We start from the raw sequence: 15,153 nt of genomic DNA on the forward strand, positions 1-15,153 counted from the left end.
GAATAATACTTGGAAGAAATAGATTTGGGGAAGTGTGCCTTAAGTCCTTCTCTGTGTTATGACTGGAATGGGGATCCATTTGAGGTGTTATTCCATTGGCAAATGTGCTGTGTACCCATGTGTTTAAGACAGAAACCTCAAGAACATTTTATTCACAAGCATATTTTTAGAGTGAGAATGCCTGCCACATAAGCACATTTTCAAAAAGAACACCTGAAAAAACAAAGACAGAAACACCAAATACAATAAAAAATGAAGTTTTTATTCTTTTGGCTCAACTGTAATGTGGCTTACCGTTCTTTATGGTAATAGCATTTTCCTGCATGCAGTTCACCAACACACAAAGTCAACAGTTTCAGTAAAAGGAGGAATTAACATTTAATTTTTGCTTGTGAATGAAATACAAAAAAAAATATGTCCTGATGTGATCCGATATACAAGTTCGCTACTTGGTTCTTGTGGAGGGGAAAATTATAATTGTGGAACCGCATATAATATTTAGAAGACTTCTAGTGCAGCATGAATCAACAAGAATAAGAATAGTCTATGTAAACAAACACTGGAAAAGATCAAGGATTTTATGAATTAATAAGACTAACTGCTGATGCAGGCAGTGCTAGGATATCAAACAAACCTTTCCCACCACATTTCAATTACAAGTTATAGCTATTTGGAAGCAAGTGCATTTTGGACTCAGTTTGAAAGAAATCACAATAAGATGTGTGCAAAAATACAGTACTAATTAAAAAAGCAATCCAGGAACCTATCATTGTCCCATTCTCTCCTTCCCTGTTATTGTTATTGTTATTATTTCCTACTTTGTGATGATCTTGAATTAAAAAGTGCAATGGACAGAAAATAACAACTGCCTGTGACATCGACCTGAAGAACAGTTTTGTTTCATCATTTATGTACAAAATGCTGAAAAATAAAATCAAATGAGATTTGTACACTATTTATATATATATTTCTTTCCCCTTTAGAAAACCGCTAACCATGTGTTTTGAACAGATTAAACTGCTTTGCAATATGACGTGTACAGATGGCTACACCCTGTACAATAATGCTCACCTAAATTTCAAGAGAAGAATAAAACCAGTTAAGGGCAGAGCAAGAAGCTTCCCTCTCCTGCCCCCTCCCCGCCCCAAACAGATGCAAACTATTGCTCAATGAAATGAGGAAGGGTGGCTGGTTGAACAAATTGTTTCGCTCCTATTACTGACATATGGCTTCCCATATTAGATCTCTGAACAAACCCGGGGGGAGAGGGAGAAACACAGCAGTGAAGGCGAGATAAACAACATGCTTCAGTGAGAGTCCCCAAACTACTTATAATGGTACAGAATACATCATATTTTCCTGTTCAAGGCTTGCGACCGACACTTATTGTGGTACATATTGAATGCCCTAACTGTTGTGCACAGGCCATCAACTCCTTTGCTCAAATATGCCCCACAGGGTTAAAATAATTATTTACACAGACAGGATTGTCTCATTGACACATACGATGTCAACCTTGCTGAAGTGGAAGATGGCTAAACAGGAGAAATTAAGAACAAACAGACGAACAAAACAAAACGTATAAATGCCTGGTATTTCTTCCCCTTTCTTCTGACCGGTTTGGCATCCAAATGACTGGAAAGTGGGTGCATATTGTTTCCTGCAGAATAGCATATATCAAGAACACCCCCATTCCATCTTCCCAGCCAAGTTTTCCACTTAATTTGCAATCCTATACACACTTACCAAACAGTGGGTCCCAATGAGCTCAAGGGGCGTTCATTTCAGCTTTGGTGACCGAATGGCATATGTATGTTCATGGGGGGAAGGGGGGAGGGCACCTTTGTTGAATAACTGTTGATTTTATGAGACTTACAGGCACATTAAGAATTGTCAGGATGAGACATAAAGATGTACACTGGTATTAAGCACCTCAGAATCTGGAGCCATCCTGAAACATGGAAGTCTTTAAAACTCTTGTGCAAAGAAGTCTTATTTGTTTCCATGCATGGTCTATAAGTGCAGCATGCCTTCATGCAAATCACTTCTGCCTGTACATTACAAGAGAATCAGACAGAACAGCTGGTCCTCGTATTTCCCTAAGACCCTGCACCCACCCGCCCCGAGAACAGAAAACCCATTTACAAAAATAGTCACATATAATAGTAAACAACCTGTGAATTAAAAAAATGGCAACCTCACCAACACCGATTGCTGTAAAAATATGGCAAAAATGTGGCAGTTGGAATGCAAACAGTGGATTACAATTATTGTACTTGAGTGTTTCACATTAAGCACACTTAACCGCTCAGTTTGCACCTCTTGGACTGGTCCCTACAGTCTGGGTAGCCATTTTTTCCCCTCCCTTCTTCAGCAGTGTCAGCTGGTAATGAAAACAGTAACCTCCTGTCAAACATGCCACCCTGTTTTACAGGGCAGCGTTTGGATCGGCGAGGGGTCACTGTCTTAGTTAATAGGCACTGACCTTAAGTAAATATCTAACATTTGTATATATATTTATAGATATTTGTGTGTGTGTATGTGTGTGTGCAAAAACAGTCAGTTTGGCATTAACCTCCCATGGGAGTCCTTTTGAAGTAACCCTCTACTTTCTCAAGCTGTAAACGATGTGTCACAAAGAGAACCTTTGTTTTGCTCATTTTTTACTGTCTCTGCTATCTTTCCCTTTATCTTCTTTTTCTGACTTGTCCTTTTCATATTTCTCTTTGTCGGGCTTTGTAACACTATCGTAAGACGGCGGGGAGGTGGTGGAAGGGGTCATGTCATTTTTTTCAGGTGTAGAATTCTCATTGAGCTTGTCAATAATCATGTCTTCTTTGATATGGGTGTCACCGCCAGCTTTGATTCTATCTTTATTAAAAAGGGAGGAAACCTTTTTAACTTTTTGCCTTAAGAGGTAGCTCCTGAAGGCTCGCTGGATAATGACAGCGGATACTTCCTCTTGCTTTCTTTTCAGCGTGGTGGTGATTGGTTCATAGGAGGCTTTGGAAGGATTGGCTTGCATAAACCGGTCTTCCATTTGTACTCTGAGTAAATCCATTTCCTCACTTTCTCCCAAAACACGCTTTGTAAAGGCAAACAAGATGTCAAGGCAGTGAATCCTGTCCCCACTGACCATGGGCAGATCCATTGCAATGAGCTGAACTTTGTTTGGTTTTGCTATAAGAAGAGGAGGATCCAGTGAAGCAGCAAAATCTGAGAGTTTACAAAACTCGATGAATTGGGTTGCATCTGGATCAAATTTTTCCCAGACCTCATAGAACATCTCAAAATCATCCTCACTTAAAGGTTCGGCACTCTCTTCTGTTGCCACACTGAAGTTCTCCAAAATTACAGCTATATACATGTTTACCACCACTAAGAAAGATATGATGATGTAGCTGACAAAGAAGAAAATCCCAACAGAAGGGTTGCCGCAGTCTCCTTTGACCGAACTTCCCGGGTGGTCTATCTCTGGGTCACAGTCTGGGGGTCCACTGTTGAGAATGGGGGCCAGGAGGCCATCCCAGCCTGCTGAGGTGGTGATCTGGAAGAGGCACAGCATGCTGTTGCCAAAGGTTTCAAAGTTGAACATGTCATCGATTCCAACTTCTCTCTTCACGTAGGCAAAGTTGGACATCCCAAAGATGGCGTAGATGAACATGACGAGGAAAAGGAGGAGGCCAATGTTGAACAAGGCAGGGAGAGACATCATCAAGGCAAAGAGCAGAGTGCGGATCCCTTTAGCCCCCTTGATGAGACGCAGGATCCGGCCAATCCTGGCAAGTCGGATCACACGGAACAAGGTGGGCGACACAAAGTATTTCTCAATGATCTCTGCCAGGAACATACCTAGAAATAAATTTTAAGTAGGTTAGTCAAGATTACACAAACTTTTTAAAGGTATTTGATTGAATATGTGTACGGTTACAAACAAGAATGGGAATCTAAGCATATGTGTAGGCCCCACCCCAATGTTCCAAGCACCTTGAGGTAAACATATTCAGTTGAACACAGGTGCAGAGTTTTCGTCATAGTTCTGTGATCAAGACATGAAGGTTGAATTTAGTTTCACATGCTTGACAATATTTGGCGCAGGGCTTATATACCACCCCTATCTCCAGTTAATGTTCCATGCATGTTCAGGTAACTAAACATATAATCTTTGTAAAATTGCAAACTACCAGTTTTAAAACAGAGACTGAGCTGTTAGAAGCTAATTGAAAGTTTCATTAATGAAGTAGAGCTTTATTAAAGTCTGGCTCAATATATTAATTGATAGGTTTATATCATTTGTCATTGTCATATTAATCTTCTACTGAAATTGATTTTTTCTTACCAACTATGGATAAAATGACAACCACAAAATCAAAAATGTTCCAGCCAATGGTGAAATAATAATAGCGGAGTGAAATCAGCTTTAGGACACACTCTCCAGTAAAAAGGACTATGAAGATCAGATTGATTCGGTATAAATTGGTTTCCATTGCGTCAGTTTGGTCATCTGTTTCTACCATCATGGTGACCATGTTAAGGCAGATAAGAATCATGATGCTGATGTCAAAGGCTTGCTTTGTTACAAAGTCAAAAACCATGCCTTGGAACTTGTTCTGTAGATGGAAAAAATAATGTATTATTCACCCATCACGTGATTAACACACTACTCAGAGGAAATTTGTACAATCTATGTTTTTTCTTCACAAATATTCACCACTTAAATATCATCAAAGGTAGGGGAATCCAGACTCTAAATCAGGATATACAGTGGCAACCTCTTGTTGCTTCTTCCTCCGATCCAATAATGTAACAAGTCCACATGGAAAGAAAAGCAACACTGTAGTTTTAGTTTGGCAATATCTGCACTTACCTGAATACAGCAAGTTAAAGCTCTCTGGAGCTGTTCTGGAGCAGGCTGGGACAAGGCTGCATTGGGGCCACTCTCAATGCCACTACATTGCCACAAGCAAGCTTCTCTCTAGAAGAGGCTTTCTGGCAATATCACATTCTGGACACATGGCTGGGTACCCAGGTGCAACAGATTGGGCTGGATCCATTCAGATCCATTTGTTCACACCTTCAAAACTCTGGAAATGCCCTAAAGTAAATATCAAATTCTTTTGACTTCCAGAGCTCTCACTGAGAATCCAGCTATGCTCCCTGCAGCAGATTGGCCAAGTAGACATGGCCTTAGCAACCTTTAGCCTGCATGTTAGCAGACTTTCTGTTTGGTTTTCCATACCAACTTTCTTTCTGCATGACCCTAACCTGCAGTCTTCTCTTCTTTTCTCTCCCTCCCCCACCCCAACAGACTAAGCATTTCAGTAAAGTGAATGTTATATTCTTTAAAATATTAAATGTATTTATTTTCTCTGTTAGACCATGCGAGGGCCTGGGGGTGAGGGGGCATGGGACTGAGTCACCTTCTGATTTGCCAATTTGATTTCTCTACTTCTTATCCTTTTATTATCCTGGGACAACATTGGTACCTGGAATAAATCCATGTGTGGTGTCCCATATATGGTGCCCCACCCATTACCTGAATAGCACAGGCGTAATATAAAATCAACCAGGTGTAAATCCTCCTTCAACTACATTCCAACGACAACATGCATTTTAAAAATGCAAGAAATAAATATCATGTGCTTACTGCTGGCCTTGGTATAGGTTTTTGTGGTTTCTTGGACCCCAGTTTTTTCATTGCATTGTAATATTTCTTCTGTTCTTCTGTCATAAAGATGTCTTGACCTCCAAAGTAAAAGGAAGAATTCAAAAATGGTTACAACCTGCAGTGTCTTGTCAAAACAAACATTTTCACATTTATTCTCATTTAACGATTATCTTCTTTCACTTGAACTCTTGCTTAAGCAACCAAGAAGGACAAGAAAATAAGGCAAGGCAAGGCTGTTGATATCTGTATCAAGCTATATGATGCATAGTCCCAAGCCCAGTTTTAATTTCTTATAAGCATAGGACAGCGTTTCTCAACCTGGGGGTTGGGACATCCTGCATAACAGATATTTACATTACGAATCAGAACAGTAGCAAAATTACAGTTATGAAGTAGCAACAAAAATAATTTTATGGTTGGGGTCACCACAACATGAGGAACTATAATAAGGGGTTTCGGTATTAGGAAGGTTGAGAACCACTGGTATAGGAACTCATTTATATAACCACAATGTAACACAGTCCACTACAATTTTGCCCCCAGTTGCTTGCAGGAATTTTTTTTCTGTACAGCAAATAAACCTCAATATACAATTCTCTTCCCAAAGTTTAGGCCATAATTCTTTCAATGGGCACTCATTTTTCTTTTGCATTCCCTTTGCCGCCACTACTAAGGAAATGAAACTACAACTTCTCTCATAGGAAGGCGGAGAGATAGAAAGCTGGCTCTCTGGAACATGTCCAGAGAAGGCCAACTAAAACAGTAAAAAGTCTGAAAGCCAACTCTAAGTGGTTTAGGAAGTTGAGGTTGTTTAGCCTGGAGAAGAGAAGGTTAAGAGAGGATACGAAAGCCATGTTTGAATATTTGAAAGGATGTTGTATTGAAAAGGGAGCAAGCCCCAAAGGCTATATTGAGCATCCACACAGCTCTACGATGGCATATATATTTAATTATCTGCATTATTTCTATTTTCATTATTTGCCTCATTATTATATCATGTGCGGGGGGGGGGCAGAATTATTTGTAAATACTAATGATAAACACATCACAACAGCTGCTGAGTAATCAAATGTATGTTTAGAATACAGTGCTAGAATACTTATCTTCTTTTTTTGTTGATTAAAGTTGTCTATGATGACACCAATAAATAAATTCAAGGTGAAGAAGGATCCAAAGATGATAAAGATAACAAAGTAGAGATACATATACAGATTATCTTCATAATGAGGTTGCTTTTCCACCTACAAAATAAGCAGGTTTTTTTTAAAAAAGCCAAAATATTGAGAGACAGAGAGAAAACATTATAAATAATACAAAAAAAGTTTGTTTTGTTTGCATGATTTGTCCATTGTAAGAACCAACATTCCTTATACACATTCCTTCAGCCATATTTCCCTTTGGAGGCATAGGAAATAGCCTAAATTTAGCAGCATTTATTCCTAAATGCTATACATCCACATCAAATAGTGTCCTGTTTCCAGACAATGGTGTGGCATACATTCATTCATTAATTTATTTTTAAAAGACAAGCAATATTTCTCAAATATTTTCATTTTCAAATTCAAGCTATATTGTAAAAGGATTGCAACCTTGCACTGATCATGCCATTCATAGTGTTCAGCAAGGAAAATGTGGCATCATATCCTTCTTTTAACTTTGATAACAACCTTTAAGGTTTGGGTGGGTCATAGAGCAGAGTAAAGGAGACTGTATGGGAGTTGTCACCAAAATGAAAATAGGCAGAACGAACAGGTCCTATGCAAGCTAAAGGCTTGAAGCATCTCACTTTGAGATCCCATTTTTTTATATTGACTCTGAGGATAAGGCTAATGATCTCATGAGACGGTGTGAAATCAGCATCATAGGACAGTTTCACTTCATCTGGGGGACAGAGACTGAATGTCATGTGACTTCCGATATAGGCCTCATCCCCAACTGGAGCCAGCATGGGGCCTCCCCGTGATGGAGACACTTTCTCCATGTGATGGGGAAAGCCTTGTGAGAGGGAGGTGTTCAGGGGGTGACAGATTTACTGGTCAAAAATCACCCAGTGAATTTAATGATTCAGTAGGGATGCAACCTTGAGCTCTCAAGTCCCAGATCTTATTGAGGCCTGAGGAGGAGGGGGACCTTTTGTTGATGGGTCTTGTGCTCCTGAATTGGATCCCACCACTCCTATAGTGACTCAGACAGAAAGTAGCTCTTCTCTGGATGATGGGAATTGCTTCACAGACAGATCTGCTCTAAGTGAGAATGTTTCCAATGAAGTGCTACCAGAGGCTCTTCCTGACTATGAGAAAGAGGGGAGGGAGGTGTAAGATGCTGGGTTGTTGCCTATAACCCAGCACCTCCAATTACAGAGAGATAATGCCAAGGAAAGGCAATTAAGGTTTTCCCAGTATTTAAAAGATAAACAGCGAGATTCCAGGTGTTAGACTGATAAGTCTTCATGGGAACGAATTCAATTCAATTAGCCCCTTGAGTTGCGTGTGAGAGTGGAAAGGGGTCACATAGGTGGCTGGGCTGCAACAGCTCTACCACAACAACATGTGTTCTTTACATTTGAATGTATGATTTTTCTTTCAACAAAACCAGTGTAAATGATCTAATCTGGTTTAGGATCTCATCTGGACCTGGAAGGCAATAAACTCCAAACCTTTTCCCACTGTTAGACTTCTGACTCAAGAACAGAGATCCCTGTCTGAAATTCATACAGGAAAAACCTTCTCTTTAGCATTAATTAACATCAGATACAGGGGAGAGAAATCCCTGGAATCAAAATCAGAACCACAGCAGAGGGGAAATCTCTGCTCAATATGGGACTTCATATCACATAGTCCTATATTAGCCATCTGTGAAAGAAAGGGGGGGAGGAATCCATTCACTCAGGGACAAACTGTATGGAAAATTACACAACTGAGCAAGACTGAAAAAGAATAAATCACTCATGAAACGATTGATGGCTGGTTTACAGTTGTTTATGTGAATGTGTTACAGTAATATACTTACATTCCGTGAATCCACAGCTGCATACATAATATCCATCCATCCTTTGAAAGTGGCCTGCAAGGAGAACACAGGGGTAAATCCTGTTCCTCACTGTCTGGGTGGCAATTATTTTCACACTGAGGAACACAAGCAGTGATACACTGTGTGTTTTGTGTGTGTCACCTCTTAGGCTCTCCTAAATTTGGTTCATTTCCCTCCTCCCCCAGTTCTTACCACATAAATTAGAGTTTCTGAGCCAAATTGAGCAGCTGGAAGCTTCACTTCACCCTCTTATCTTTCTACTGATTTTCCTGAAGCAATCACGACTATTCCCCAGCTCCTTTCTTTCCTCCTCACCATATGAGCAAAGCAGAAGTAGTGACAGCAAGATGAATGGCAAAAGGGAGTTTTGCCCTGCTCTCACTCCTTGTTCCTGTCTCCTTCATTGTCCAGGGTAATGTGTAATTCCTGGGATGTATTATATGTAGTGCAATGATGGAAGGCAAAGGAAGGTGGAGAGGAGAAAAGGAATGACACTCTCATCTCATGACTGTGACCACGGCTCTACTAGTGTTTGAGGAAAAGGAAGGGGGTGGGTGTCTTTTGATATGTGGGGTTTGAAGAGATGACTTTGGGTTCATGGGAGGATGGCAGAAGCAGATGGTACAGTACGGCTTCTTCCCACTCATGTTGTCAACACCCAGAAGAGCATCTCAGGGTCAGAAGGGTCAAATCTTGACTGCATTTGGCTCTCCTTCAATCTGACCCAAACTTGGTTGAAGTGCTGTGGCATCCCAAAATCCATCTGCAAGCATGTAATGTATCTGCCTACTTGCATACCTATCTGTTTATGCAAGAATACAGTAGTTTCAGAAAGATCAACAATAATATGAAGCTAAAAACACCTGTTGGACACCAAGGGCAAAACTGAAACACATGGCCATGTTAGTCTAGATTGGATATTGTTGTGCAAAGGGATTTTGTTAGTGCTACAAAATCCCTTTGCATATAGAAATTAAGGGGAGCATGTATTTCCTGAGTTTGGAGGTTTTTCCTTGTTTCTAACAATGAACTTCCGCAGACATAGGTTCTAATGTTAAGTTTCCAATACTCTGCCATGAATTAAGGCACAAAAACAACAGATATAGCTGGATAAAAGCACATGCTGCTACCAACTGATACCTTTCACTTGAGCAAACTATTATTCTGGACTCATGCAAAATGTATTGTTTAGTTTGACTCTAATAATAATAATAATAATAATAATAATAATAATAATAATAAACTTTATTTATACCCCACCACCATCTCCCCAACGGGGACTCGGGGCGGCTTACATGGGGCCATGCCCAGAACAATACAATATAACAAAATATAATAGAACAACAAATCATAGCACATTAAACAACACAATAAAAGAAAATATACACTACATTAAACAAGATCAAAGAACAATAAAACTAAGGGCGGGCCACATGAACACTAGATTAAAACTCAAGGTGAGAAAGGAAGTAGGAGTAAAAACCACAGAGGACAGGGTCATAAAGTGGCGGTGCGATCTGGAGGACAAATATTGAAGGAGAGCAGCAAAAGGGATGTATGTAGTGATTACTCTCCAAAGGCACAACGGAAGAGCCATGTTTTCAGGTCTTTCTTAAAGGCTGCTAGTGTGGGGGCTTGCCTAATCTCACCGGGCAGTGAGTTCCACAATCGGGGGACCACAGCAGAGAAGGCCCTCTCCCTTGTTCCCACAAGGCGGGCCTGAGATATTGGCAGTGGTGACAGGAGAGCCTCCCCTGACGATCGAAGGGATCGGGCAGGTTTATGATAGGAGATACGGTCACGAAGGTAGGTGGGTCCCAAACCATTTAGGGCTTTATAAATGATGGTCTGTACCTTGAATTGGGACCGGAAAATAAACGGCAGCCAGTGGAGCTCCTTGAACAAGGGAGTGGATCTCTCCCTGTAACTCGCCCCAGTTATTAATCTGGCCGCCGACCGCTGGACCAATTGTAATTTCCGGGCCGTCTTCAAGGAAAGCCCCACGTAGAGTGCATTACAGTAGTCCAGTCTAGAGGTAACTAAGGCATGCACCACCGTGGTCAAGTCAGACTTCACGAGGTATGGTCGCAGTTGGCGCACGAGTTTTAGTTGTGCGAAAGCCCTCCCGGCCACCGCCGACACCTGCGCCTCAAGCGTCAACGCTGAATCCAGGAGGACCCCCAAACTGTGGACCTGTGATTTCAGGGGGAGTGCAACCCCGTCCAGCACAGGCTGCCACCCAATACCCCGATCAGACGAGTGACTGACCAGGAGGGCCTCTGTCTTGTCAGGATTGATCCTCAGTTTGTTCCTCCTCATCCAGTCCACCACAGCGGCCAGGCACTGGTTCAGCATCCGAGGGGCTTCCTTGGAGTTAGATGGAAACAAGTAGTGGATTTGCGTGTCATCTGCGTAGAGATGGCAACGCCCTCCAAAACTCCGGATGACCTCTCCCAGCGGTTTCATGTAGATGTTGAATAGCATGGGGGATAGGATAGACCCTTGCGGGACCCCACAGGTCAATGGCCAGGGGTCCGAGCAGGTGTCCCCCAGCTTCACCATCTGGGAACGACCCTCCAGGAAGGACTGGAGCCACAGCAAAACTGTGCCACCAAGCCCCATCTCGGAGAGCCTCCCCAGAAGGATACCATGGTCGATGGTATCGAAAGCCGCTGAGATGTCCAAGAGAACCAGCAGGGTCACACTCCCCCTGTCCAGCTCCCTGCGGAGGTCATCCACCAAGGCGACCAAAGCCGTCTCAGTACTGTGCCCAGGCCTGAAGCCAGACTGCGAGCGGTCCAGAAAATCAGTGTCATCGAGGAATTCCTGGAGCTGCGTGGCAACCACCCGCTCCAGAACCTTGCCCAGAAACGGGAGGTTGGAGATTGGTCTGTAGTTGTTACATACAGATGATACAGTAGAATGAAAAACCATATGAGAAACTGAAGAGGATACAAAGGCTCAGTCAGTGGAATCTTCAGGGTCATTTAGCATCTTTCAAGAATACAGTTGCCAGGTACAATATGGGTCAAGGCTCTTGCATGGTCATGAAGAAGATAGTATTTTATGGGGTGGTTGCTTGCATTGACATATGAAATTTGCTTCAGTATTGCACTGGCATGTGCTTGTATGATGCATTTTAATGACTAGAGTTCAGGGCTATGCAGATACAATGTTTAGATAATTAATCCAATGTGTAACAGTGTGTCTTGTGGAGTCAGGTAGTCCAATTAATTTGTCTGCCTGACTCATCTTAATAGATCTGTCACTTCCCAGTACCAACTAAGACCAAGCCCTCATAGTGACTGGAAGGCAAAGGTGTATTTTCTCTGCTATCTTTCTTGTAATGCAAAGGATTTCTTAAAGCTTGGTCTTGAATGGGCAATTAAAATCCAAAATCTTTACAGAAGACGCAATGGTAAATGCTAACATGATGTTGTTGGCATGGATGGACACAGATGCCAAAGGTTTTTTGTATGCTTACTGTCTTTGAGTGCATAGCTATTGGAAAAGACATGTTGAATACATGTATTTTAAAGCTTACCACCCTACCATTGCTTAACAGTATTTTTTTGAGTGAAGGACAGCATTGTTTAAAGAAAACATGATGTAAGGGTTTTTCAAATTGAATTTTAAAGAATTTAAGAAGTATAGGCTACTCACTACTTGAAGCAAGGAGAGATAACCAAGTCCCACATTATCGAAGTTGACTTTCACATTTTTCCATCGGGCTGTTTCATTTCTCTCAATGAGCTCCTCGCATTGAGTCTGATTGTCGACTTCATCGATGCTGAACATTTCCCCCGTCGTGGTATTAATACAATGATAGAACTTGCCAGCAAAGAGGTTCACTCCCATAATGCTGAAGATCAGCCAGAATATAAGACATACGAGGAGCACATTCATGATTGAGGGAATTGCTCCCAAGAGGGCGTTCACCACCACCTACAGAACAAATGGTGTAGAAGGAAAGTGTGAATGTTGAGGGAAAATAAGCACTGCGTACTTTATGAAAGTGGGATGATAAAGTGATATGAAGAAGAGATTGTGAAGCATTATGACTCTGATCCTATTGTCATGTCAGAGAATATCAGGAAGCCATTTGATGGAATCAGTTCCTGTAGCTCTCTGAAATTGGCTCTATTTTGATTACCACACATAATCCAGGAGTGACTTCCCAAATTTTATTTGCCATCTTCACAATACTGTGATGTATGTATGTGATAATACAAATAATAAAATATATTTTTGGAATCCTTAAAACCATTTCCTATACATCATCTCAATTGTCCTCATACATTGTAACACATATAACCATCATATTGAAGGGGGCAGGCAAGTAACACCAACAGAAACTGGGTAGAAAACCTATTGCCGAGGAGACATTTGTATCACAAAATTCCTGATTTATAACAGCTTTCTAATTTCTGTTTAAGGCAATAATAGTTTCATAATACACAAATTATGAACTAAGATATTTTGAAAACACACAGGCTTTCCTGAGTACTTTTGAGCACAAGTCTCTGTAGTAATTTTGACCTAGAATGCTCCAATATAATACTCCAGGCTCAGAATGAACCAGGACTTGCTAGAAGTCATTTTCTGGTCTCTGAAGGGCAGATTGTTGTATAGTCTCTGGTTCAATCCCTGAGATTTCCAGCTGAGGGGATCACAAATATCAAGTGACAGGAAAAAATGTTTCTCTGCTTGCCAAAGTAGTCAACTTTGAGCTTGATGGGGAAATAGTCTAGTCAGGTATATGTCTGCCTTCTATTTTCCTAGCATTTATGTTCAGTGAGAGGCAGTGTGGTCAGTGCTGGACTGCAGCTCTGGAGACTGTAGGGCTGAAATGACTTGAAGACACACAGCAACAACAAATAAGCTCATCACTCAACTCAGCGCTGGCAGATATAAAAAAATAAATAAATAGGCATCTCTAAGTATGCATGACACACATTTCCATGTCAGTTGCCTCTCTGTGCAAATCTGGAGAGACAATTTATAGGCAAGGGGGAGTGGATTCCAGAGAAATTTTTAGCAATAAGCAGATTTGGCATTTCCTACATGAGCAGATCACCTCCTCCATAAATATTGCAACAATTCCTGTAGTCAACTGAGAAGGACAGTTATTAGGTCATAGATGATTTGCAGAGGCATATAAAGGGTAATTTCCCAGCCTGATTAATATGTTGCCTTGGCAGCCTGTTTAGTGAGACAAACTGCTTCTGTGTTTTTGGAGCTCTAATAACTTAGATGGTACCATGCCGATAACATGCACGGAAACATATGGAAGCTACGGCCACATGGGTCATCCCGATCAAGCCAGTGCCAAGCGTGCCAGATGGAACTGTGGACTGTGAACCACATGATCTGAGTGAATCATAAATTTCCTGCCCGCCTGCATTACAGATGCTACACAAAATTGACAAAATACACAGAACTGGGATTCTGGCATCAAACTTGGAATGGACTTGAACTATGGAATGCTCTTTGAAAAATTAGCCCACTTTTACAAATTGCATATTATCATTTTTTAAATTATTATTATTATTAAAAATAGACATTCACTCAACAGAGAGGATGAACTATTTAATAACTGTCTTCTGAAAACAAATGGGTTATTCATCTTTAAAGAAATCATATATTTAAATGGAAACAAACAGTGTAGTAGGCAAATGGTTTCAAGGCACGTATAGTGCCAAGGCTGAGGGATTTTGGCCTCTCTATAGTAACTACATGATCAGCCATGTGTTACTCTTTCCACAACCCTGACCTACATTTCCTCTTTTCTGTAGCTATAGCACCCGTTTGTAATATGAATCCTCTGACAGAATTCAAACCGTAAAAGACTACATATATGTTTATCATCACCAACATGATAGGTGGTGTATGGCACTTAACAGACTTTACATTTAGGAGATGCAGCATAGAACAATGGGCATTGTTTGTGTTTTTAAACAAACTGGCTGGTTTTTGGTAAATCCCCTCGCCCTTTCGTATTGTTGATATTAAGGAAGAATCACTATCTCATCTACATTTGGCAATAAGATAAAGATTTGAGTATAGAATGAAAACAGTATGGAGGAATCCTTGCCATTAAGAGTTCTTACTATTCTGCCACCCATTGCTTGTAAACTTGAATCCTGGCTCACTGCTCAGCCTGACTCCAAGTGCAAATACAAATCTATCTGCAGACTTTGTTGGGGATGTAAAATTGAAATGACTGTCTATAATTTGAATGCAATATTTCAGAAGAAAAATATTATTTTTAATAAAATAATCACTGTAGCTAGATATAACTACAATCCCCCCCCCCCAATAAACTTAGCTTACCCATAAGGCCAAAACTATATGCTAATTTCCTTTTTCTACTTTCTAAAGTGCATGCGGTCTGGTTAAAGCTGTCATGGTTACAATGACACTTCAGATCATGTGGTTTGTCTGTATGTACTTTC

General features: G+C 40.9%; 1 protein-coding gene across 3 annotated transcripts in view; it reads right to left on the minus strand.

Moving 5' to 3' along the window:
* Nucleotides 1-241: 241 nt before the first annotated feature.
* scn2a (sodium channel protein type 2 subunit alpha) overlaps nucleotides 242-15,153 on the minus strand; it is a 142,919-nt gene continuing 128,007 nt past the window's right edge. For all 3 annotated transcript variants that reach the window (XM_062969226.1, XM_062969228.1, XM_062969227.1), the window contains exons 22-27: nucleotides 12,362-12,643; nucleotides 8,678-8,731; nucleotides 6,772-6,909; nucleotides 5,648-5,752; nucleotides 4,340-4,610; nucleotides 242-3,852 (exon numbers count right to left, since the gene is read on the minus strand). In XM_062969226.1, coding sequence (XP_062825296.1) covers nucleotides 2,657-3,852; nucleotides 4,340-4,610; nucleotides 5,648-5,752; nucleotides 6,772-6,909; nucleotides 8,678-8,731; nucleotides 12,362-12,643 — 2,046 coding nt within the window. In that variant the 3' untranslated portion in view covers nucleotides 242-2,656. The remainder of the gene's footprint in view (nucleotides 3,853-4,339; nucleotides 4,611-5,647; nucleotides 5,753-6,771; nucleotides 6,910-8,677; nucleotides 8,732-12,361; nucleotides 12,644-15,153) is intronic.

This window comes from Anolis carolinensis, chromosome 1 (genome assembly GCF_035594765.1).
Source record: "Anolis carolinensis isolate JA03-04 chromosome 1, rAnoCar3.1.pri, whole genome shotgun sequence".
Classification (NCBI taxonomy): Eukaryota; Metazoa; Chordata; class Lepidosauria; order Squamata; family Dactyloidae; genus Anolis; species Anolis carolinensis.